General features: G+C 38.9%; 1 protein-coding gene across 3 annotated transcripts; it reads left to right on the top strand.

Annotated features, from left to right (window-relative positions):
• The first annotated feature begins 1 nt into the window (after nucleotide 1).
• NDC80 (NDC80 kinetochore complex component) lies at nucleotides 2–17,772 on the top strand. 3 transcript variants are annotated; one of them, XM_031052967.2, is made up of 17 exons: nucleotides 2–365; nucleotides 1,435–1,545; nucleotides 2,017–2,103; nucleotides 2,799–2,922; nucleotides 3,042–3,214; nucleotides 5,692–5,794; nucleotides 6,573–6,662; nucleotides 7,694–7,787; nucleotides 8,967–9,073; nucleotides 11,586–11,730; nucleotides 12,008–12,213; nucleotides 13,404–13,556; nucleotides 13,824–13,913; nucleotides 14,440–14,532; nucleotides 15,412–15,542; nucleotides 16,076–16,178; nucleotides 16,508–17,772. In XM_031052967.2, exons 2-17 carry the CDS (start codon nucleotides 1,445–1,447, stop codon nucleotides 16,652–16,654), a joined length of 1,947 nt encoding a protein of 648 aa, XP_030908827.1. In that variant the 5' UTR covers nucleotides 2–365; nucleotides 1,435–1,444; the 3' UTR covers nucleotides 16,655–17,772. The 3 variants fall into 3 exon arrangements, with proteins under 3 accessions (XP_030908827.1, XP_030908826.1, XP_005153668.1); XM_031052966.2 differs by having other exon boundaries at nucleotides 2–309; XM_005153611.4 differs by having other exon boundaries at nucleotides 2–219.
• The last annotated feature ends 7,984 nt before the right edge of the window (nucleotides 17,773–25,756 follow it).

The raw sequence follows: 25,756 nt of genomic DNA on the forward strand, positions 1-25,756 counted from the left end.
AGGGTTGGCTTAGGCGCCGGTTGTGGTAACGGTCGGGCTGCCGGGCCGGGGTTCTCTGTGGTGCAGGCCTTCATTACCGAGGAGAGTAGCGCTGAGGCCGCTCCGCTCCGCGCCGCGCACTGGGGAAAGCCGGGGCTCTGGGAGGCTGGTCCCGGCTGCGACCAGTGTCGGGGCTAGCTTCTCTGTTTGCCTTTGATACGGATTAAACGCGCTGTTAAGGCAAGTGGAAGCAGTTGTGCCCAGTTCTGCCGTGCTCCTTCTTTTCTGCTGACGTGTGGACTAGCAAACTGCTCTTAAACCAGCCATTTGGTATGTTTGTGAAGACAATTTGCTGTCTGCTTTGCATCGCTGGTAAAGAAATGCGAGTACGTAGATTCTTCTATGAGGTCGTGGGTAAGCCACCCTGTGGTCATGAGCTAAACTTTTGTCATGGATCGAGAATTGGAAGTGGAACTAGAAACGTGATTGTGTAAACACAATTTATATTGATAATGTGTTCTGGTAATGTTTGTAATAATGTTTTTTTTTTTTTGATTACTTGTAATTCAGTCACTTGAGCCCATACCAAAACGGATACTCTGTAGAGGGCAAAAGTTGGCATTTTTTTCAAAACTAATTGTATTTATCTCAGAATTCCACTTAATGCCACTGTGGGGACAATTCAGTGCTTCCAGTTGATTTCTATTTTGTGTGTGTAGTCTGAAGACAGCCATAATTCTCTATCCCTGGTAGTGTTCAAAGCCAGGTTGGACAGGGCCTTGAGCAACCTGGTCTAGTGGGAGGTGTCCCTGTCCATGGCAGGAGAGTTGGAACTGGATGATCTTAAGGTCCTTTCCAGCTCAACCCATTCTATGATTCTGTAATGCTATTTTAAAATAGGCTTTCTAGTCATTGTACTATGATATTGTGAGATCGTTTTGTAAAATCAGTAAGCAAGCTTAGAATTAGGGGCTAAGGAATAGATGAATAGCTGAAATGTTAGGAACAGCAGACATTTTTATGTGGCTTTCCTCCTAGCTGGTTATACTGAAAAACTTCTTCAGCCGTTTTGCTTTTGGAACTTGTAGGTTAGAAGTTACTACAGATGAGTAAAAGCAAAGATTAGGTTTTTTCAACCAGCACTGGCACTTCTATCAGTAAAACAGTTAATTTGAAAGGCTGTGGCTGCTGCTATTCAGTTCTGGAGAGAGATAAACACTTGTGTGTGTGTGTGTTGTGGATGCTGCTATGCAGTTCTAGAGAGAGATAAGCACTTTTTGTGTGTGTATTTATATTTTTTAGGAGAACCTAATAATTTTTTAAACTTTCAGCACTGGTTGGTCCAAAGTATAGTTCTACTTGTTTGTTTTGCACCTTTATAAGTCATTGTGATGATTAAGAAAGTAAATATTCTTGGATCCTACGTTTCCAGTACTGATAGGTTTTGATTTACAGTTCAGTCACAATGAGACGAAGCTCAAGTATTGCTGGCAGCACTGGTCGGCAGTCTATGATGGCACTGCGAGTGCAGGACAGCAACAAGATGGGTCTTCAAACGCCTCAGATGTAAGTGTTGCTTATCTTGCTAAGAATAGGTATATAAAACTAACTCTAAAGAGATTTACTGTAGTGTGTTTTGGTGTCTAAGTAGCAGCTGAAAAAGAACATGAACAGCAAAAAGAAGTTTCTGCAGCTAAGGATATTTGCACAAGTGATCCAGTTTAAAAAAAAAGAAAAATCTTTATTTTGTATACCCATGATACATCTCAAATTGTAAAACTTTTCTATATATGTTTCTTTAGTGGCGGGGGGGGGGGGAGGGAGAGGGCAGGGCGTGTGTATGAAATGTATACTTACATATCTTGCAGAAGTACTCCTGATTAATTGACAAATAATGCATTAAAATCAGTTGGCTTTTCTGAGATGCTGATATGCTGAAGATGCTTAGGCTTATATGCATGTGTTTATAGTTTTCTTACATGAGCAAAAGGTGAAATGGTAGAAATATTCACTTGACTCCTTCTCCCTATCCCTCAGGAAGGACAAAGGTACGTTTGGGAAGCTGAGCATGAGCAAACCTACACCTGGAACTTCGGAAAGGAAAGTCAGCTTTTTTGGCAAGAGGTATTAAGAGCTTTAGATCTCTGTAATGTAAATTAAAACTATAACACTACCACACCATTTTGTATTTTTTCTCTCTCAATTGCTTTTCATTACAGCAAGTAATGGACCTTAGGCAAGCAAACCTTCAGGTCTGCCATCCTCCATTCTTTGATGACTAAACAATAATGCTGTGGAGTAGGAATTGCTCCAAGAGCTGTTTTTCCTCTTGGAAATGATAAGCATTGGAGACTTTAAGAGATCCTCCATACATTTGCCTAAGGAAGAACAGTGTCTTCAGTACACTCTGCTTTAGGTTTGCCTAGTTTCTGAGATGCAAACCTTCCAAAAGTCTATAATCTTTCAGCTTAGTTCATGGTTTTCTGTGTTTGTGTCTTGCAAGGATCTTCTTTCATAGGACACCACTATTGCAGGGAACTATTCCTTTTAAATATTCCCTAAATACTTTAGTTTTTATATTTTGTTCAATAAACTGAAGGAAATATTCATCTAGGATGTAGTAATCCCTCTATTGAATATGTGCATCATTGATTCCAGGTTGCTGTTTTTGCAGTCATCATAGAGAGAAACTTTCAGGCATCCCTTTGTATAACAAATGCTAAACAAACATGAAAATAGCAGTTGTAGTGACTTAAATACTTAGGGAGTCCTTCTTTATTTGTACTGTCACAAGAACCGTATCTATTTTTTGTTCTTAGAACTAGTGGGGTTGGAGGCTCACGCAACAGTCAGTATGGTGTGTTTGGTACAGAAAAGATCAAAGATCCTAGGCCACTTCATGACAAGGCATTCATCCAACAATGTATCAAGCAGCTTTGTGAGGTAACTTTTAAACTTATTCTAAATGTATGTTGCTAGGCATAAAAGATTCTAACCAAATATTTATTTCTCATGGCTTCAACTTTAGATTTTTAGTGACTAATATGCTATGTTTCTTTCAGTTTCTTACTGAGAATGGTTATGCCCATAATGTTTCCATGAAATCACTCCAGTCTCCATCGGTTAAGGACTTTTTAAAAATCTTCACTTTTATCTATGGATTTCTTTGCCCTTCTTATGGACTGCCTGACTCCAAATTTGAAGAGGAAGTTCCCAGAGTTTTTAAAGAGCTTGGGTAAGATTATTATTATTAGTCTGTTATGTTAAATAGATATGACACAGCTAGAAAATTAAAAGCTAAGAATTCTACATGATAGCTGGGGAGAATGCATAGACTTCATTATTCCTCTGAAACTACAATGTTGTGATTACCTTGTTTAATTTTTGTTTAGCTCCAAGTTTACTCTCTGGAGTTACTGATTCTCTGATTTTCAGACTTTACATTTTGTATTTGAACTTGCAGAACTTCACGTTGCTGAGCTTGCTTTGAAATGTAAAATCTAATTATTTGTCTTTATTTCCTTTAAACTTTGAAAGACAGACGCAAATCTTCTACTGTCTTCAAGGATTCAAGGCCAGGTTGGATGGGGCTTTGAGCAACCTGGTCTAGTGGAAAGTGTTCCTGCCCATTGCAGGGGGGTTGGAACTATTTGAGCTTCAAGGTCCTTTCCCACCCAAACCAGTCTATGATTCTATGAAAAGCTTTTTAACAGACTGTTGTGGTTCATTCTGTTAAAATCTAAGAACTGAAAAAAAAAACCCACCAATTTCAGAATGTTTGATTAGTTAAAAATAACTTTCCCTGTAACTTCTCTGTACGCTTCTGAAGCAGAGAGTAGAAATAATAAAAATGACCACTGAGGTTAAAAAAAAAAAAAAACAAACAAACAAAAAAAAACAACCAAAACAAAACCACTAAGTAGCTGGATGTTGTAAACTCATTCAGTAAGTGTTTGGAATCAGTAATGCACCAACACTTTCCAAGAAAGAAAATCCTCTGCTTGTGGATAATGTCAAATTTTTAGATCTTATTTTAAAAAGTGAAGTGCAATTTGCTAGTGTAAATTCGAGCCCATGATGGTGTCAAAGCACCAGGACTGCTTAGATATAGCTATAAATCTGTTCACTTCTTGGTATTTTAATAAAATCTGGGTTTAACCTATAACATTTGAAACTGCTGACCTAGCTGAGGTGTTGAAAAGGAGGTTGCTCTCAAGAGGCTTTACTCTGCTGCACCAAGAGTGTAATCCTCCATAAAAAGACTTGTTTTGAGACCTCACATTAAGTTTTCTTTCAAAAGTTAGAAAACAGACTTAAGTAATTAATTTTTAAGGATTCTTAGCCTGAATGTTGTGAGCACTTATTTATAACTATCAGTTTATAAGTAGCTTCCTGTTCTATGTTCTTAAAATAATTTTGGGCAGCAGTCAGTCTAAAGACAGAATAAAGTCTGCACTTCTGTGCTCCTTGACAAACAGAAGATTGAGATAATGTCTGTAATTAGCATGTTGCATGTTTTTAGCATGTCAATTGCATTAACGTATTAATTAATGTAATTGCATGACATTAAGCTGATAATCAGCTGTTTTGTTTTCAAAGTGCCTTAGCCCCAAGAAACAAGAATCTTGCCCTCTAAGAACAGGACTCCTGTGCATCAATTTCTTTTCATATGTTAAGAAATCCTCCAGGCTTGCACACCTATTTTGGAAGTCTAAACATCATCTATTGACTATTACTCCCTCCCCCATGTTTGCCTTTCCCTTGAGGTCTTTGTCTCATCAAGAATCACCTCATGCTTACAGGTTACCCACTTTTTCCTTAGTACTGCAGTGTCCATCCCTCCTCTGTAAGAGAGGCTAAGGAGTGTATGAAGGGACTAAAGACTTTGTAAAGGAATAGTTTACATTGCTTTTGTATGAGGCCTTAATTGTTCCTAATCTTTGAATATGCAAAAGTCCATTTTTTTCAATCATTTCTTCAATAGTGAGCCAGTAGAGGGAGGTGATTGTACCACTTTGCACTGATTGGTATGGCCCTGCCTTTAATATTGTGTCCAGTTTTGGGTACCTCAATGTAAGAAAGGCATCAAACTATTAAAGTGTCCAGAGGAGGGTAGCCAAGATGGTAAAAGGCCTTGAAGGCAAGACTTATGAGGAGCAGCTGAGGTCACATAGCCTCTTTAGCCTGGAGAAGGCTGAGGGATGACCATTGCAGTCTACAGCTTCCCCAAGAAGGGCAGCAGAGGGTGAGATGCTGGTTTCCCCTCTGATGACCAGCAGTAATACACAAGGAAATGGAATGAAGCTGTGTCAGGTGAGGTTCAGACTGGATATTAGGAATAGGCTTTTCACCAAGAGGGTGGTTACTTACTGGAACAGGTTCCCTGTGAAAGTGGTCAGAGCTCAAGAAGAATCCGGACAATGCTTAGTCATACGATTTAGTTTTAGTAGTCCTGCAAGGAGCAGGGAGTTGGACTCAATTCTTATGGGTCAGTTCCAACTTGAAATATTCTTTGAATTACAAAATAAACCCATGGTAATTGAATAAAATAGTGTTGTAAGAACTTGGCTTACCTTCTTTGATGTACAGTATAAAGTACAATTGAATTTGTTCTTCATCTGTGCCTTGACCTACATGTAAATTTTTTTCATGTCTACTTGTTTATCACTGTTTGCCACAGATATAAAAAATGTGTTTTCTTTGGCCTTGTAGGTACCCCTTTGCTTTGTCAAAAAGCTCCATGTACACAGTGGGAGCACCACACACGTGGCCTCAGATTGTGGCAGCTTTGGTGTGGTTAATTGATTGTGTCAAGGTAACATTTGCCCTTTTTAAGCGAAATGTTTCCCCTTTTGGGGCTCTAATATTTGTTTCAATACAGATCTCTTAAATGCTTTCTAAATGTTTCTTTGATATTTATATAAGAAAAAAGTAGGTGTTCTTACCTACTATCTGGGAGCTAGTACTTAGCCTTACGGTGTTTTTTAAACTGTGTGCACTGGATAAATTTGTGTATGAGAGAGGTGGAGGGAGATGATAACCTACATATAAAAATGTGAAAAGGTAATGGGTGTATTCATGCATCTTCAGTGCTTATCATCTTGTGAGATCTGCCATCTTCTCCTACATTTGAAACCTAAAGATGGAATTTTCGATAGCAATTATTCAAGTGTTCTGTGATAGTTTTACAGAATGGGGTGGGTTTGTGTTTGGGAGCAGTTTCTTTGTTTATTTTTTAAAGTGTTAACTGCTGCTGCCAGCTCAGGTCTGAACAAAATTTGGAATCTGTGACAAGTTCAGTGCTGAATTGGTCACATGTAAAAATACCATCTTTTATGCTGAAAAGATACATTTGGCTTAGCAAGGCAATTTGTCAGTGTTGAATTTGGAGTTAATGCCTCTTCACCTTTTAAGTCAACTAAACACAGATTTATACCCTGATGTGATTGGTTACATTCTGAAGCAGCATCTTTACACCCACTTCCTGAAATCCTAATCCAGTGTTATTCTGCTTCTTATCACGAACATGAAACTAATATGAGAACTAATGGAGATCTTCACACTTGATCTTTGTATGCACCTGTGCCTTTCAGTTGTATGCTGCTGCGAGGGAAAATTCGCCATCATTTGATGATGGACAGAACAGGGGAGGAGAGACAGATGATGGAATTGTACATAGTAAGGTACCATGATTATCAGAGCTGTTCAACTGAATTTTTCCATATGCTGTAACAACACAAATATGAGACAACAATTTTATCTGAATTTATATATTCTGTTCTGATTTATATTCACAAAGTTGTCTAGGAAGTAATTATATAAAAAGCCTGACGTACAGTGTAAAGACAGTGACTTCATCTTAAATTTGGTGGCTCTTGCAGAACTCAGTTCACCATTTAAAAATTGGTTGTAATATTTCATTTTCAACCCACAGAATAGGGTGGTAATGTAATTCAGGCACTTAAAAATCTAGCAGCCTGCTTTCTTTCAGATTTATCATAGATTATTAGTACTACGCAGATTTAACTCAGGGTCAGCCCACAGCAGATGTTTGGAAGAGATTATATGATGTGTAAAAAAAATAGAATTAAATCCTAATTTTGGACTAAGGTTGTAAATCTAACAGTTGACAAGTAAAAATGATTTAAAACTAAATGTGTGCTTATACCCTGATACATATGCATATATGTTGAAACAAAATTTACAATGCTGTTGTAATTGCTTCTGAAAGATCTATAAAGTCTCAAGTAAATTCTTGCATAACTTTTCTTTAATTTTCAATCAATACTCTTGACATCTGCATATCTCAAGTATAGGAGTCATATTTAGGTCTGTTAAACAAACCTACTGTTTTCATAAACTAGCATGAAAACATCATATGCTTCAAGATAATAAATTCTTACATGTTGTATCTACAGTTATTGTTAGGTGTTGCAGAAAAATGTATCAAGTATTTCCAGACCTTTCTTAATGTGAATTCTAGATGTTGCCACCTGCCAGGGTGTAATCTGTTGACATTCTATGTTTTAAGGGAGGGAAAAATGTTAAGGTTTTTTTGTTTGTTTTGTTGGGGTTTTTTTAAGCAAGTGCAGTCAAACCAGTGAAAGATATTTTTGATGTCAGTTCAGTCCCATTGGTTGAGTAGATTTAGAATATGTAGATATTTTACAGCCCTTTGAATTGTTGAGATGAAAACTTTTTAAACTGTTTTCAGGTTTTCATGGATTATTGTGTGAAGTGCTATGAGCAATTCATGAAAGGGGAAGATACTTTTGAAGAATTGGATGCAGCAGTGCAGTCAAAATTAAGTAAGTTTTCATATTTTAATGAAATATTTGTGTTACTGGTTTCTTTCCTCCTTGTAAAGTGAGCAAAGCTGCTGCAACTGAAAGTGATCTGAAGTAGGGGAAGCCAAAATTCCAAAGTACATTTCAGTCACTCTTGACTCAATTCTTTTTTTTTTCTTTTTTTTTTTTTATGCTTTTTACTAGTTTGGACAGATAGGTCATGCTCTACTATCAGCTATACCTGTACAACCCTATTGTTTTCATGTTTTTGTGACAGCAAAGCAATATACAGTTCTTCAGATACAAATTCCATCTATGCAGATGTTCTTGTTTGTCTGACAATTAAAAAACGAAAAATATTACCAAAGGGTGCACATTTGATGAGTAAGGAAGTTCAGCTTCTAAAAGCTCTGAAAACAGCTTGCAAGTGTTCCAAATTCTGATGTTAAGGTTCCCATTCTGATGTTAAGGTTCCCATGTATGATTCACCATGCAGCCATGCTTATCCTCAGGGAGACAGAAAAGTATTAATTTTTTTTTACTTATTCATTTCATCACATACAGAAATGAAAACAGAATATGAGAACAAAGAGGAAAAGTAGTTCTTGCTTTGTGCCCTACTATGAAAAGCCAGACTAAGGACACTTCTATTGCAAGCTGGAGTCATCAGTTGGAGAGATTACAAGCTACAAGATTGTTACTAGATATTAGTAGGAAAAAGTAAACATGGCATTATTTAGCAAACACTGAAGGAAGTAAGGGAAAAAGATATCTCAAGAGGCAAGGAAAGTATGTGGGTGAGAAAGGGGTATACAAATCAGCCTACCTTGTGAACCTGGAATAGATGGAACTTGCCTAACAAACATTATCTTGTAGCGTGGGCTATATGACAGTTTGGAAACTGATCTCACATGACCGATTTTGACCTCTTAAGAAATAAGTTTTTCAGTCCTCGTTTTGTATCTTGTTTGTTTGGGTGTTTTTGCCTGTTTGCTTTATAATGGGGGGGGGGGTTATGGGTTCTGATGGCTTTGTTAGTTGTTTTGGTTGGGTTCATTTGTTGGTGATTTTGTTTCCTTAAAATAATTGTCCAGATAATGAGTATTTACTGTGCTGAAGCTAAAGCACAGATACTCAGACTAGGTGATGATATTCAGTGACATTAACCTGTAACTTCCACCCTCTTTTCCACCCCCCCAGAGGATTTATTTAATATAGATGAATTCCAGATAGAAAGTTTAGCAGCTGACAACAAAAGGCTTCAGGAAGAGATTGCAAGACTAGAAAAAGAGAAGGAAAATGAGCCGGTTAGTAAAATGTGTCTATACTTGTTTATATGGTGGAGTTGCATTTTCTGTTATTGACCATTGTTGATTGTTGTTAAGCAAAAATGCTGATGATATATTAAAAAAATGGAAAATTATAATCAGTGCTCTAAGAAATTTTAATTAGACTCTATACCATTATAGTACAAGGCATTTACTGTGGAATTTTCAGTCACTGATATTATGCAGGTATTTTCACGTAAGAAAATCTTGCATTGACTGAAATGTTAAGAAAATAGTTGAACTACTTTTTTTTTTTTTCCTCTGAACTTCAAAATTATTTCTTTAAAACATGCCATTATGAGAACTCCTTAGGGGTCAGAAGAACTTTTTATAAGAGCAAGTAGTAATAGGACAAAAGGTAGTGGCCTCAGACTGAAAGGGGGTATATTTAGATGAGATATTAGGAAGAAACTCTTCACTATGGGTTTGGTGAGGCACTGGAACAGATGCCCAGAGAAGCTATGGCTGCCCCAGCCCTGGCAGTGTTCAAGGCGAGGTTGGATGGGTCTTTGAGCAACCTCGTATAGTGGAAAGTGTTCTGCCCATGGGAGGGGGCTTGGAACTGAGTGATCTTTAACAATTCCATAGACTCAACAGTAACAATATATTTTAGGGAAAATTTCTTGTTTGAAAAGTTGGATTCTGCTTTTTAATACATCAGGAGTTCAAAAATGCTTTAGTGGCTGTGCAGCTGGCTAATTGAGACTCCTGGCTAAATGTGCTGCTTCTGTTCCCGGCTTCCTGTAGATTTTTGCCCTTTGTGTATAATTATACTTAAACTGTGAATTACCCGTGGTAAGAAATTTATTAATGCAATGCCTAATGCAAATCAAAGACTAAACAGAGTAACTAAGGTGCAAACCATATTTTCAGGCCTTTTTATTATTTAAAGATGCTTAACTTGACACAGCTGTCACAGGTAAAATTTATTAAAGTTCTGTAATTTTATGCTTATACTACTGAAGTTGACCAATTAACTTATTGTCTTTTCTGGAAAGTAAGATCATTATTTTAGAATAGTTCATAGAATCACAGACTACTTAGGGTTTGAAAGGACCTTAAGATCATGTAGTTCCAACCCCCTGCCATGGGCAGGGGCACCTCCCACTAAACCGTACCACCCAAGGCTCTGTCCAGCCTGACTTTGAACACCGCCATGGATGGAGCATTCATAACTTCCCCGGGCAATCCATTCCAGTGCCTCAACGCCCTCACAGCAAAGAACTTCCTCCTTATATTCAATTTAAACTTCCCCTGTTTAAGTTTTAACCCGTTACACCTTGTCCTGTCACTATAGTCCCTAATGAAGAGTCCCTCACCACCATCCTTATAGGCCCCCTTCAGATACTGGAAGGCTGCTATGAGGTCTCCACGCAGCCTTCTCTTCTCCAGGCTGAACAGACCCAACTTTCTCAGCCTGTCTTCATATGGGAGGTGCTCTAGTCCCCTGATCATCCTCGTGGCCTCCTCTGGACTTGTTCTAACAGTTCCATGTCCCTTTTATGTTGAGGACACCAGAACTGCACACAGTACTCCAAGTGGGTTTTCATGAGAGCAGAGTAGAGGGGCAGGATCACCTCCTTTGACCTGCTGGTCATGCTCCTTTTGATGCAGCCCAGGATACGGTTGGCTTTCTGGGCTGTGAGTGCACACTGGCTCATGTTCATTTTCTCATCAACCAACACCCCCAAGTCCTTCTCCCCCAGGGCTGCACTGAATTTCCTTTTTGCCCAGCCTGTAGCTGTGCCTGGGATTGCTCCGACCCAGGTGTAGGACCTTGCACTTGCCAACCTCATGAAGTTTAATGATGCCATCAGCCCACCTCTCAAGCGTGTCAAGGTCCCTCTGGATGGCGTTCCTTCCCTCCAGCATATCAACCGAACCACACAACTTGGTGTCATCGGCAAACTTTCTGAGGACACACTCAATCCCACTGTCCATGTCACCAACTAAGATGTTAAACAAGACTGGTTCCAACACTGATCCCTGAGGGACACGACTCATTACTGGTCTCTAGCTGGACATTGAGCCATTGACCACAACTCTTTGCGTGCGGCCATCCAGCCAGTTCTTTATCCACCGAGTGGTCCACCTATCAAATTGATGTCTCTCCAATTTAGAGACAAGGATGTCATGTGGGACAGTGTCAAACGCTTTGCACAAATACAGATAGATGACGTCAACTGCTCCACCCCTGTCCATCACTTTTGTAGCCCCATCATAGAAGGTCACCAAATTGGTCAGGCAGGATTTCCCCTTAGTGAAGCCATGCTGGCTGTCACCAAGCACCTTGTTTGTTTTTCATGTGTCCTTGCATGCCTTCCAGGAGAATCTGCTCTAAGATTTTGCCAGGCATAGAGGTGAGACTGACTGGTCTGTAATTCCCCGGATCATCCATTTAATATAATCATCCATTAATATAATAATTAATATCCATTAATATAATAATCCATTAATATAATAATGGCTGTTCTTTCAATCCTTTTACTAGGATCGTAGAGTATCACTACGAAATGTGAAAGCGTCTCTTCAGTCGGATGTCCAGAAATACCAGGCTTACTTAGCTAATCTGGAATCTCATATAGCCATCCTTGATCAAAAAAAGGAAGGTGTGAATGAGGAAGTTGAGACAGCAGGTAAGAAGGTTTTGGTCACTAATGCAATAGTGAATCTAGAAATAGGTTTAAAATAATTGTAAATCTCAGTGTCAGGACAGAGAGATACTTAGTGTATGAAGATGGCACAAATAACTTTGCAAAATGGATTGCTAGTAGAGATTGTTTTTTGGCTGATAGTTGCTTGTGCACTGGAGTAATGACATACAGGTATTTACTAATAAAAATACAGAGAGATGAGGTTTAACTATATAGGCTGGCATTTTACATACATTTAACAAATGTTTCATAAACTTAGAAATGGAACTACAAGCAATGAAGCAGGAGAATGCCCGGCTCCAGCACATCTTTGATAACCAAGAGTACTCAGTTGCGGACATTGAAAGAATAAATCGTGAGAGAAATGAGTTGCAGCAAACCATTAACAAGCTGACTAAGGAAGTAGAGGCAGAAGAACATCAGCTGTGGAATGAAGAGCTGAAATATGCTAGGAGTAAAGAGGCGGTATGTGAAAACCTTACTGCAGTGGGAGGTGGCTGTCAATTTTCATCATACAAGCTTAAACCTGAGACTTGGACACTTGGACTATTGCTAACTTCTTTCCTAAATAATCTTAACAGCAGCATAGATATGTCTTAATAGCCTAAAGTGGCAAGAGTAGCTTCTGTTTACCATCTTGCTGAAAAAAAAGAGGTGTTTGCTTTGTTCTTTCCCTCCCCCCCCCTTTCTATTTTGAGCATAATGGAACTGTATTCTTTCCTTTTTTTTTCTTTTTTTCCTGCATCATAAGGATGCTAGAATATGCACCACTGTCAGGTCTCAACTGTTATAGCATCAAGAACCCTTATAACATTAGCAGTTTCAGGCTAATATTAAGATTTCATGGCAAGGAAGTAATGCAAAATTAGAGCTTTACATCAGTATCCGCATGCATTTAGGACCAGATTGATCCTTTATATGAAAGGTCTAATAGATTCTAAGGGACAAATCCAGTTCCCTCAAACAGATGAAAAGATGTGGGCCTGTAAGTGATGGAATTTAAAAGCTTCTGCTTTATTAGATGGAGAACTAAAGAACTTGCATTTGGCAGGGTTAACCTTTATCAAACACTTGCACAGTATGAAGAATTTAACTAAATACCAAGTATGAAGCACATAACTGTAAACAATATTTGGTTTTTGGTGTTTTCATGTAAATGGCACTCATTAATCAGAACATAGAGCATTTAATAAGCTTTGGCTAGAGGTATGCAGAAGTGTTATTAGGATACGTGGCCTTTCCTGTCAAAACTAGCAAGGAAAGCATATCAACATGATGACTGATAAGTTTTAGTTATTAGTATTATTTTCAAGCATGGTTTTCCTTCTTTGTCAACTAATCCTCAAAAAGCTGAGCAGGAAAAAAACACAGCAGATGAGAAGGGAAAAAAAAACAGGTGAAACCATTCAGTCTTACCCATACACACTGGAAAACTTCAAGAGCAAATTCTGAAAGAATCATAAACCAGCACTTAATCCAAGCAGTGCAAACGCTGGACTTTCAGTACATACAGCTTTTGGATACCATGGCATGACATAGAGTCATGTTTCTACAGAGCAACTCAGACACCTGTTTAAAGCGCTATATGTATAATTTTTGCTAAGCTTTTCACTTATATTTTCTGTATTATTTTTGCCCTTTTCTCCTCTGAACAGATCGAAATGCAACTGGCACAGTACCATAAACTGGCTCGAAAGCTGAAATTAATTCCAGTAAATGCTGAGAATTCCAAAGGTCATGACTTTGAGATTCAGTTTAATCCTCATGACGGACCAGGTTGCCTAGCCAAATACAGATCTCAGATCAAGGTGAGTAGACTCAACTCTAAACGTTTCTGTTACCACTCATAAAAAAACATTTCTTTGGAAGAGCTGGAAAGGTCTCTCTTAACCCTCAATGAAAATTGAAAAAGCTTGTGTGATGCACTGCCATAACTACATTATAATATAGGAAGGAAAATTGCTGTTGAAGGGTGTAGCAGCCTAAATAAAAACAGGAGAGGGAGGAGATGTACTGAAGTATATCTCAGTTCAAACTAAAAAACTACATTAACAGATCTTGTATGTGTGTTACAGGGTCCCCTTATGAAGATCATAAACCAGACTGAGGAAACAATTAAGACAGCTACTGAGCGGAAAATGGCTTTGGAAGTTACTTTGGAACAGGTCTGTTGGTTAATGAAGATTAGGACTAAGATACTGTGATGTCACCTGCTGTTCTCATTTGGCCTTTTGCATGGGTGAAGTGTGGTGTGGTGGGTTGGTTTTTGTTTGGGTTGGTTTTGTTGGGGCTTTTGTTGTTGTTGTTGAGTAGGGATGGGGTTTTTTTGGGGGTGGAAGGGGGGGTACTGTGACAAGATGGCTCTAATTATGATGGAACCTAAAAGTTTCTATGAGACTTAGGGTCTCCTTCTGTTGGTTTAAATAATATATATTCCCTGCATTGAAGATTATGCAGTTTACACATATTTGACCAGAAACACCTGAAAGCTTTGGTTTTAATAAGTTGCCCGTTCCAATCTGTTGTGTGGCTTACCATCGCTGACATGTTTTCACGAGGAAGATTTTTAGCAATATTGGGTTCAGGATGATTTAAATATTTTTTGGCTACCATGTGTTGCTTGTGATGGCATTGGTTTATATGCTGGAATTCGTTTTGAATTATATTTTCTCGGTCATGTTTTTATTTTAGATGACTGTAATTCTAGCAGACCAGAAAAGCAATGTGAAAACACTAAAAGAAGAAGCTGAAAAGCTGGATGATCTTTATCGTCAGAAGCTTAAGGTAGAACTTTTTATCCATTGATGACAATCTGTCCTTGATGTCCTTAATCTTTATACATAAGTTTTAGGTTTGCATTTTTGTTTGGACCTCTGACCTTGCTTCGGCACATTCCTTTTGCAGGATTCACTAATTCTTTTCAGAAATATTTCTATGCTACCTTAAGTGAGCCAGTTTTCACTTTCTTGTAAGAGAATCTGGCATCATACTTCTCAGATTCTGTAAATCATAAGCTACTACATCCAGTAATAAAAGTAGTGGCAATCATCTCCTGACCTCAGGATTTCACAAAGCATGTGCTTGAAGGAGATTTTAGAGTTAACAGAATCTGCCTTGTCTATTCAGCTCATATATAATAAATACAGGTTTTAGTAAACATGTTTAATCACATTAAAAAGTAAGGAAGAAATTATGTGACTAAAAGCACACTAAATGTTGTAATAGTATAAAACTGTTGCTTTCTTGGGTTTTTTCTTCCCCAGTGAGGGAGTTGACCCTGTCCTAAGTGGCTGCTTCAGTACCTCCCAACTATCAGTATGGCTTTGGTGAAGCTGTGGTGCCCAGGAGAAAAATGTTTTTTGAACTAATCTAGTGTCTCACGTAACTGCTCTTCTAAATCAAATGCCTGAGCTATAACCAGAAAACAGGGTTATTTCATTGCTAATGTCTGCTTAGGTGGCTGAGGGTGATTAATTTAGTTTATACCTGAAACTTAGGTTTGGGGGATGTCCTTGTTTTCCTTTCTTAGTTCTGAGTTTGGAGTTACTTGTTTGAATTCTGAATTCAAGTATCAGAATGTAATCGGATAATATAAATGAGGGGGGAAAATCCTAATTATTCCAGAGTTACGCAATTTATTTATTTTTCCTCTTATGTTTACAGGAGGCAGAAGAGGAGGAGCAAAAATGTGCAAGTGAACTGGAATTGTTAGAGAAGCATAAGCAATTACTTGAGAGTGGTGTCAATGAAGGTCTCAGTGAAGCCACAAATGAATTGCATGAACTGCAACGAAAGTAAGGCCCATAACTTCAAGTTGTTCATGTGGTTTCTTTGGGGATTTTTGTGTTCAAAGGATAAAGACTTTTTCTTGAATCCTAGCATAAAATTCCTTGCTGAGCTGGTATCAATTTCAGTATATTAATTTCACAAATTCACAATTGAAAGGTTTTTCTCTGCATTTAGTGGTTTGCTATAATATTTCTCTGCTGTATCAGAACTCCTGATACACATGTAATTATTTTCATATATATGCTTGTAGTAAAGAAATCAATTTGTTTCCAAACTTATGTGACAGCTACATTTTTACAGCCCTACAGTCTGGAAAAACTCTTCTGACTCTAGTATGACTCAAAGGCACTTTGTTTCTTACTGGTTAGCACGATATGGTCCTTTTTCTTCTAACTTGAGTATTACTATATAAATATATTGTTCAAGCTGAGACTAATAGAAAAAAACTATGGTTAATGACAATATATCAGACTTGAAGTGATTGTTTTAGATGTCAGGAATTTAATAATTATGGACGTGACTTTGAATGTCTTTTCAGGTATCAAGTTGTTCTGCAAACAAAAACAGAAGAGAGAAGGAAAGCTGGTGATAACTTGCATCGTCTTCTGGAAGTCATTGCTAGTCATGTACTATCTACAGAGGTAATCTAAAACTTGATATTCCTAATTAATTCTTTCTATAAACATTTGCAACTGCAGCTAAGTGCACAGAAATTGGAACTTACTTTTTCCAATAAAGTAACAGTTATTTTAGAGCTGCTCCATTGAGCCTGTGGATTCTAGTTTAAGTAAGTTTGTTGACAAAAACTTTGGTACAAATAATCAAAACTGATCATTCAATTTCAGCATTAAGACTTCCAGATAAGTGTTTAAGTGAAATCACTTAACTTGTGCAATGCCTGTTTAAAATGCTTTAGCAGAACCAGTTCAATAGAAACCATGGTCTAATAAACTTTCTATAACTCTTCTAGAAATATCTTGAGGAACAGAATGTGAAAATTGAGAAAGATCATAAGGAATTCATGTCTGAAGATCTATTGTCAACCTTGACAGGAATTCTAAACAGTTATAAAAAGAAGGCTGAAAGCTGCCTAAAAGGTGAAGATGAAACTTTCTGAAGCTCTGGTATGGTGCCTCCTAAAAGGATGAGTCCATCTTGTGTTCAGCAGCAGAACTGGTTTTAAGTGTAAAGAAATGCTTTTATGAGTTTCCTTTGTTAAATGGGCACAAATATGTTTAAAAAATTAACCATTATATTTACATTTTCTTAGAAAAGGCTTTGCTTACACTTCCTCCTTGCTATATATTCAACATGATTACAAACATCTGTTACAAGACAACTGTGGAACAGCTAGATTTAATTTTTCTTTATAATAAAATCATTTATCTCCCAGGAACATTAGTAAGACAAGAGTACAGTTAACTTGTTACAGTAACAAATCAGAGTGGACTTAAAGATGGAACCGCAAGTAACAGCACAAATGCAGAGGGTAGTGGCAACTAGAAATACTGCTACTTCAAAACATTACTGGTTTTTGTAAATGTGGAATATTTCTAACTGAGAAGTTATGCTTTCCCTTCTAGAGTATAGCTTGTGCATTTCCTAATATACATATACAGTTAGCACACATGCATGACTGCATATCCATGCCTAAGCCTTTCTTTTAGTAGCAAGACCAAATGTGAGTGTATTTCAGCCTCCATCTTGTTCAGTTATCTATGAAACTGCCCAGAGACCCCTCTTACATAAGATTTTTTTTTTTAAACCAAAACCACTTTGAAAAGATCAGTAGTTACATAGTCTTGTAAATAGTCTAGAGAAATATAATCAGTTTGAAAACAAAATTCTGTCTCTAACTGCTTATAGTCCCAGATGAAACCTCACTGTACTACTTAAAGCTATCTCTGGTTTACACATTCAAGTAGGGCAACATGTGAATTCTGGCAATGCAGCTAGTCCGTTGTAGATTTTTTCTGATGTTAGATACATCAAAATGGTCCAAAGTGAGTCTGCATTCTTAGAAGAGTAGGACAGGCTTTGTTTTATTTATTTTTCTTCCTCAGGAAAGTAGCAGTAAAATTAGTGCATGGGGAACTCCATTCCAAATACATAGAAGAAAATGTAACCCACCTCTTGAACATGTACTTCTTTGTCAGTGCTATGTGCAAGTAGTATCTTATCTACTCTGTATATACCTTTGTGTTTAAAAAAAATGTAATAAAAATTCAGCATTTATGTCTTGGTTAGTTTAGTTTATGGTAGAATTTTCTAATAAAAGTACTGAAATATTCCAGTGTTTTTAAGAGTTCACTGATTAAAAAAACCCAAAAAGATAAAAACAACTTCACAGTCTGAAAAAAGGGGTTTAGCAGCCAATAGCTAAATGAAGTTGTTCCTCAGTTCTATAATGAAATACAATATTTGAATGAAACACAGATCCCTAGGATATACAGGAAAACTTTAGCTGGACCAAAACTTAATCTGAATGCAGACTGCAAGTTGAAATTGAATTGTCTTTAATTCTAGGCTATTTTTGCAAAGGATATACAAATCTCTAACATAGTGTGTGGGTCTTCTGGCTCTGGTATTATTTGTTTCAGATATTATGATAATAATTTAAGCTAATAATTTAATAATTTAAGCTTCTAACTTTCTGTTTTTTTGTTGTACAGCAGACATTTGATTTGACAGCTATAAAAGTTTTCTGCCGGGTGGGTAATATTTTTGCTTCCTTTTGTGATTCTCTTTCATTTATACCTTTACAAACTTTTTTTTTCTGTAGCAAAAAAAGTCACGTTCCTCTAAAATATGTGTTTATTTAGGGGCTACTGATAGCTGTTAGTCTGTGCTTCTGTAACTGACTGGTCTGTTGATTAGTATCCACGGGTTCTTTGCCATGTGAGGTAGTTGGTAAACTGAGTAAATGAAAGCAAAATAAATGTCATTTACAAGGACTTGTACCAACCCAATGGTAATAGATTAAAGAATCAAGGTCACAACAACTTTTTCATGTACTGTGGCAAATGCAATATTCTGAAATTAGCCTTCAGTAATAAGAAGTCCACGTTTGTAATGTTGGCAAAATGTTATTGTTGTTGGGCTGTACTAATCTGTGTGTTAGTTAAACTGAGTTGACTCTAGAACCAGCTCAGGCTCTGGTCAAGGTTCTGGAAAATACTGTGGGCATTTTTATGTTGTATCACAGCACCAATTAATATTGGCCAATGTGTACACATTTTAGAATGGAGGGAATTTTTCAATATTTCTTGAACATAGAAATATAGAATAGTTAGGGTTGGAAAAGATCATCTAGTTCCAAATCCCCTGCCATGGGCAGGAACACCTCACACTAACCCATGTCAGTCAAGGCTCTGTACAACCTGACCTTGAACACCACCAGGGATGGAGCATTCACAGCTTCTCTAGGCAACCCATTCCAGTGCCTCACCACCCTTACAGTAAAGAACTTCTTCCTTATATCCAATCTAAACTTCCCCTGTTTAAGTTTTAACCCGTTACCCCTTGTCCTGTCACTATAGTCCCTAATGAAGAGTCCCTCACCACCATCCTTATAGGCCCCCTTCAGATACTGGGAGACTGCTATGAGGTCTCCATGCAGCCTTCTCTTCTCCAGGCTGAACAGCCTCAACTTTCTCAACCTGTCTTCATACAGGAGGTGCTCCAGTCCCCTGATCATCCTCGTGGCCTCCTCTGGACTTGTTCCAACAGTTCCATGTCCTTTTTATGTTGAGGACACCAGAACTGCACACAGTACTCCAAGTGGGTTTTCATGAGAGCAGAGTAGAGGGGCAGGATCACCTCCTTTGACCTGCTGGTCATGCTTCTTTTGATGAAGCCCAGGATGCAGTTGGCTTTCGGGGCTGTGAGTGCACACTGCTGGCTCATGTTCATTTTCTCATCAACCAACACCCCCAAGTCCTTCTCTCCAGGGCTGCACTGAATCTCTTCTCTGCCCAACCTGTAGCTGTGCCTGGGATTGCTCCGACCCAGTTGTAGGACCTTGCACTTGACATAGTTAAACTTCATAAGGATGCAATCAGCCAACTGTCCATGTCACTGACAAAGATGTTGAACAAGACTGGTTCCAACACTGATCCCTGAGGGACACCACTCGTTACTGGTCTCCAGCCGGACATTGAGCCATTGACCACAACTCTTTGCATGTGGCCATCCAGCCAGTTCTTTATCCACCAAGTGGTCCACCTATCAAATTGATGTCTCTCCAATTTAGAGACAAGGATGTCATGTGGGACATTGTCGAACGCTTTGCACAAGTACAGGTAGACGACGTCAACTGCTCCACCCCTGTCCATTATTTCCGTAGCCCCATCATAGAAGGTCACCAAATTGGTCAGGCAGGATTTCCCCTTAGAGAAGCCATGCTGGCTGTCACCAAGCACCTTGTTGTTTTTCATGTGCCCTAGCATGCCTTCCAGGAGAATCTGCTCCAAGATTTTGCCAGGCACAGAGGTAAGACTGACTGGTCTGTAATTCCCCAGGTCATTCATTTTCCCCTTCTTGAAAATGGGGGTTATATTTCCCTTTTTCCAGTCATCAGGAACTTCACCTGACTGCCATGATTTTTCAAATATGATGGCCAGTGGCTTAGCAACTTAATTTGCCAGCTCCTTCAGGACCTGTGGATGGATTTCACCAGGCCCCATGGACTTGTGTACATTCAAGTTCTTAAGATGGTCTCGAACCAGATCCTCTCCTACAGTGGGCCCAAGGTCTTCATTCTCACAGTCCCTGTGTCCGCCTTCCAAGACTTGGGTGGTGTCAGAGCATTTGCCAGTGAAGACTGAGGCAAAGAAGTCATTCAGAACCTCAGCCTTCTCCCAGTCCAGGATAGCCAGTTCTCCTGATAACTTTCAGAGAGGGCCCACATTGTCCTTAGTCTGTCTTTTTATTTGCAATGGACCTATAGAATCCCTTCCAGTTATCTTTCACATCTCTAGCCAAGTTTAATTCTAACTGGGCCTTAGCTTTATTATCCTGGGCCCTAGCTTCCTGGACAACATCCTTGTATTTTTCCCAGGCCTCTTGTCCTTGTTTCTGACTTTTACAAGCCTCTTTTTTCCTCTCAAAGTTTCCTCAGCAGCTCTTTATCCATCCATGGAGGTCTCCTGGCCCTCCTGCTGCACTTCCTTCTAGTCGGGATGCAACATTCCTGAGCTTGCAATGGGTGATCGTTGAATACCAACCAACAGTCTTGGGCCCCCCTGCCCTCTAGGGCTATATCCCATGGAACCTTACTAAGCAGGTTCCTGAAGACGTCAAAGTCTGCTCTCTTGCAGTCCAGGGCAGTGAGCTTGCTGCACTCTCTTCTCACTATCCTGAGGATCTCAAATTCGACCATCTCATGATTGCTGCAACCAAATCTGCCCAGGAACATCACATTTCCAACCAGCCCTTCCCTGTTGGTGAGCACGAGATCAAGCAGGGCACCTCTCCTTGTTGGCTCCTCTATTGCTTCCAGAAGGAAGTTGTCTTCCACACAATTGAGAAACCTCCTGGATTGCTTGTGCCGGGCCATACCGTCCCTCAAATGGATATCAGAGTAATTGAAGTCCCTCGTGAGGACAAGGGCCTGCGAGTGTGAGGCTGTTCCTATCTGTCTATAGAGCACTTCATCCACAGGTTCCTCTTGGTCAGGCAGTCTGTAACAGATCCCCACAGTAATGTCCTCCATCGCTGTTCTCCCTTTAACCCTGACCCACAAACTCTCTGTTGACTGCTCACCTGTCCCCAGACAGAGTTCTATACTCTCCAGCCTATCCCTAACATAAATACCAACTCCCCCTCCCCATCCGCCAGGCCTGTCTTTTCTAAAGAGCCTGTAACCTTCCGTTCCAACACTTCAGTCATAGGAGCCATCCCACCAGGTTTCTGTGATATCTATTATACCCTCATAGATGTGCACACATCTCTAATTCCTCCTGTTTATTCCTCATACTATAGGCATTTGTATAGGTGCATCTGAGCCACACTCCAAATGAAGCCAGCTCATTGGCTGGAGCTGCTGAAATATGCCTACATTGCTACAAGCATTTATTATAGGTGCGGGCAACTGACTGGGTGTGTTGGGATAGAATAATGCCCCCCTCCCCAACACATCTAGTTTAAAGCATCCTTGACCAGCCTGACAAGCCTCCTACCAAAACTGCTCTTCCCCTTTGTTGTCAGAGCAGTTCCACCAGCCTCCAGTAGACCTGGCCTCCCAAATTGACTCCCATTTTCTAGATACCCTAACCCCTGACTATGGCACCACTGTTCTAACCATTTATTAACCTGGCAAATCCACCTAGCCTTTTTAAGATCCTCCTTTTATTGGTATCTCAGGGAGGTGTTTGTTGAGTAATTAACAATAGCTGTTTTTCTTACGTAGATCAAAGTGGAAGAATTACTACTGGTCTAAAAGAGATTTGGAAACAAGTTAAAGTGTTTTACAAGGTTGCTCAGGATGACACCTCATGGTGATTTGAAGAAATCTGGAAAAAATTAACATCATGGCTACCCAATTTCTCCTGGTTAAAACAACTGCTCATAAGTGTGTTAATGATAATAGCTGTAATCTTGATCACACGTATCTCTATTCAATGCTTCTTTCTAGTGTTGTAAACAATCAATGATGAATTATGAAGAATGGAAGAGGAATAGGATAAAACATCAAGTAGAAACAGGAAAATATGTTAGAAAGACTTTGAGTGGTAATGGAATTACATAAAATAGTTGCAAAAAAATTTGCAAAAGGAAGTAAAAAGGGGGAATTTAAGATGGAGAAAGAACAGAATGAAGAGTAGCTCATTGTAAATAGAACAAACATTTTGCTTGTAACTAAGTGACCTGGATCCCAGGTAGACTATAACAATGATAAGGAAGAGAACTCTTCAGTTAATGTTTAGGGAAACCAGTTAGAACCAACTAAGGAGCTGGCAAATGGACAATAAGGCTGGCCAATTCCAAAGTTCAGCCAAAGGACAAACTGATGAAGAGGAAGATGATGAAGAAACAACCACCAGGGATCCCAAAGACCACTACCACATTATAGTGTGCATGCAGGAGTGAATATGTATGTTTGATGATTATATAATCAAGGCTTGTTTGGTGCTCGAGTGAGATGCACTAGGAAGAGCTATCCCCCGTGTCTCCCTGCTCCACAATACAGAATACCTGCTTGTCAACTTACACTTTGTTGGCGAGTTCTTAGGGTTTTTCTACAAATCAATCAGGAAGCAATAAAGAATGCCAAGTAGAGAAAATGGTCTAGATTTATTGCTCACACTTGAGACTATCCATGGTAGCGGTCTGACCATGAGTACCACATAATGCGTGACAAAAACCAGGTCTGGTGTGCTCCACTCCCTGTTGGAGAGCAGACCCTTTGTGAACCCCAGCTCATAAGGGTCTACCAGTCCCAGTATTTGCTAGAAATAGATGGGATCATCTTGTCTGACAACAGGATAACTGTTGGTATTGTCTCTCCATTCCTGAAGTCCTTATCAACAGCTTTGTGACAACAATGAGTCTTTGTGACTTGTGGTCTCTGTGGTGTTTTCCCTAGTTCTTCATGGGTGAGACTACAGTTTTAATTGGCAGTGTCTTATCTGCATTTCAGTCTTAAGAACCTTTTGCACAGGGCTAAAAGGCACATGAAATCACCTGTTATTCCAGTTTCATCTCCAGAAATCTTTACCAGTTTGGCAAGATTCCAAAGCAGAAGGAAAGACAGGTGGTGGTGGGATGTGTATAAATATTTTCAAACAAGATGTATGGAAATTTGTTTCACTTTTCATAGCAAGGTTGAGAAAAGTGAATGCCTTTATATCAGTAGAAATCATGTGGCCCTTTTGAGAACACTAGATACCAACACAGTCTTGTGTGACTACCGGTGCACTCAGCTGAAAGGAAAAGCTTTCATTATTCTGCCTCGAAAAGAGCATCTGGAGTTTGATTCAGAGAAAACTCCATGAACAAACTCGCCAACAGAGTTTCAAGTTGACAAGTAGGTATTCTTTATTACGGCGCCGGGAGACACGGGGGATAGCTCCTCCTAACGTGTGTCCCTGTACTGCTCTAGAGGCCATCCTTATATAGTCACTGGGAATATTACATCATTTCCAGAAAGTTTCCCGCATTCATACAAAAATGTGATGGTCGTTCCCAGCTTAATTAACATTACAGACATAGCAATAATCCTGTTCTTTTACTTATCAACAGGTTTAACTGCTCCCATCCTGGCCATCAGCTAGTCCCAGGTGCTACCCACCCCCTGGTCGTTTTCTATTCTGTTTTTCTCACACCTTTTGTACTGAGGTTCTGAGGACCTGAAACTGCCTTCAGGCAAAACGGTTACTTTTCATTACAAAGCCAAACTTATCATTACTTTAGAACTGATTACATTTTGTGCCTCCTTGTTTCAATCCCCCCTTTTTCTGTCCTTTTGCAAATTATTTTGCAACATTTTATATAATACCATTACCATCTAGAGTCTTTTGGAAGTTTCCTGTTTCTACTTGATACTTAAATTTCACTTCTTTTTCCAATCTTCATAACTTATCATAGCTCATTTACAATACCAGAAAGAAAATTTTGTTATACCACAAGTAATGAATATTAAGACAATATTAATATCCTGCAACCAGTTGCCTTAAACAGGAGAGATCAAGTAACCATGAAGTTAAATTAATGGAAGGCCCTGATCTCCTGATTCAGGCAACCGTGCACACACTCAACGGCCACTACAATTAACAATTTTAGCAACATTCTGCATTAATTTCAGGTATAAGTATTGGTCCCAAACTAGTATGCCAGTTATAATATAAGTTCAAATTATGACTGACACAATTTCATACACCAGGAGCCTGAGGGTTCAATCCACCATGTCTTCTCTGGTTCTGGTGCTTTCTTTATTCTTGAATAATGTATCCAATCAGGTTGTTCCTTTATCTTCACTGCTGTAAAGGTGGTCAAACTCTCAGAGATAGCCTTCTCCCACTTCCAGAAGACTTTCTCCTTTAAACTGGGACTGATACGGTCTTCCATATAAAATTTTACATGGTCTAGCCTTTTCTTTCGACCGAGGTTTAGTTCAAAGCCTTAATAGAGCCAGTGGTAAGGCTTGGTACCAATATTAATTTATTTCCTGACATATTTTACCAGTCTGATCAGATGAACCATCTTTTTTACTTGCCCACTGACCTGGGGCCTGTATGGTACATGTAGTTGCCAATCAGCTTCTATTTTTTGCTAGTTTCTTGTAACTATTTTGCTCTAAAGTGCAAGCCATTGGTCGGAAGAAATTGCCTCTGGTACTCCAAAACAAGGTATATCATACAACAATGTTCCAATTACTTGTCTTACATTATTTATTCTACAAGGGAATGCTTCTGGCCACCCTGAAAAAGTATCCGTTAACACCAACAAATATTGGTAACCTTCTGTTCTCGGTAACTCAGGAAAATTTATTTGCCAGTAATGTCCTGGGTAGCTTCCTCCCCAGTTGTACCAATTTGATTTCTATTTTCTCCTTCCTACAATTTGCCTAAGTATTTATACAAAGAGTTGCGACCCCAATGAGTTTTATTAGGTTCCTCCTGAAGTATCTTCCAGAGTTGATTACAGGGAATTACAATTCGCCCATCATGTATCTGAACCCAACCCCCTTTTTTCCTGTCCTTTGAGATCTTAAATCAATTTTCTATCCTCCTTTGAATATCTAGGTTTAGATTCCTCAATTGTTAGTTTGCCATCAAGGTTTAAAAGAATGATTTTAGATTGTTCAGCTTCTTGTTTGGCTTCAATATTGGCCAAATTATTTCCAGTTTCCTGATCAGAGTCACCAGCTTAAATTTATTTTTTTTTTTTTTAAAGTTTTAATTCTTTTCAGACGTCACCATGTCCATGGACCACAAATGCATATTTAGAATCAGTCCAAATATTTATCCTTTTGTCTTTAGACAGTTCCAGGGCTCTTGTTCAGCATGTTCCAGGTTTCTTTCAAATTTGGTAAAAACAAAAACAAAAAAAAAACATGAAGGAGATAACCAGTGGGCTTCTTTCTGTTCCAGAACTGCTAATACAACATGAGACACTAGTACGGTAATCTTTTGTCCCAAGGTAAATTTGCAAGCCTCTTCAATGTTCATGACAACTGCAGCCACAGCTCTTAGGCATCTGGTCTATCCTTTGCTTGCTT

Source organism: Melopsittacus undulatus, chromosome 1, assembly GCF_012275295.1.
Source record: "Melopsittacus undulatus isolate bMelUnd1 chromosome 1, bMelUnd1.mat.Z, whole genome shotgun sequence".
Lineage (NCBI taxonomy): Eukaryota > Metazoa > Chordata > Aves > Psittaciformes > Psittaculidae > Melopsittacus > Melopsittacus undulatus.

Excerpts from the sequence above, each read along its gene's own strand:
- NDC80 (XM_031052967.2), top strand. The coding sequence starts at position 1,445 with ATGAGACGAAGCTCAAGTATTGCTGGCAGCACTGGTCGGCAGTCTATG. Across the intron at positions 5,795-6,572 it reads GGTTAATTGATTGTGTCAAG|TTGTATGCTGCTGCGAGGGA; the intron begins GTAACATTTGCC and ends TGTGCCTTTCAG. Across the intron at positions 6,663-7,693 it reads ATGGAATTGTACATAGTAAG|GTTTTCATGGATTATTGTGT; the intron begins GTACCATGATTA and ends AACTGTTTTCAG.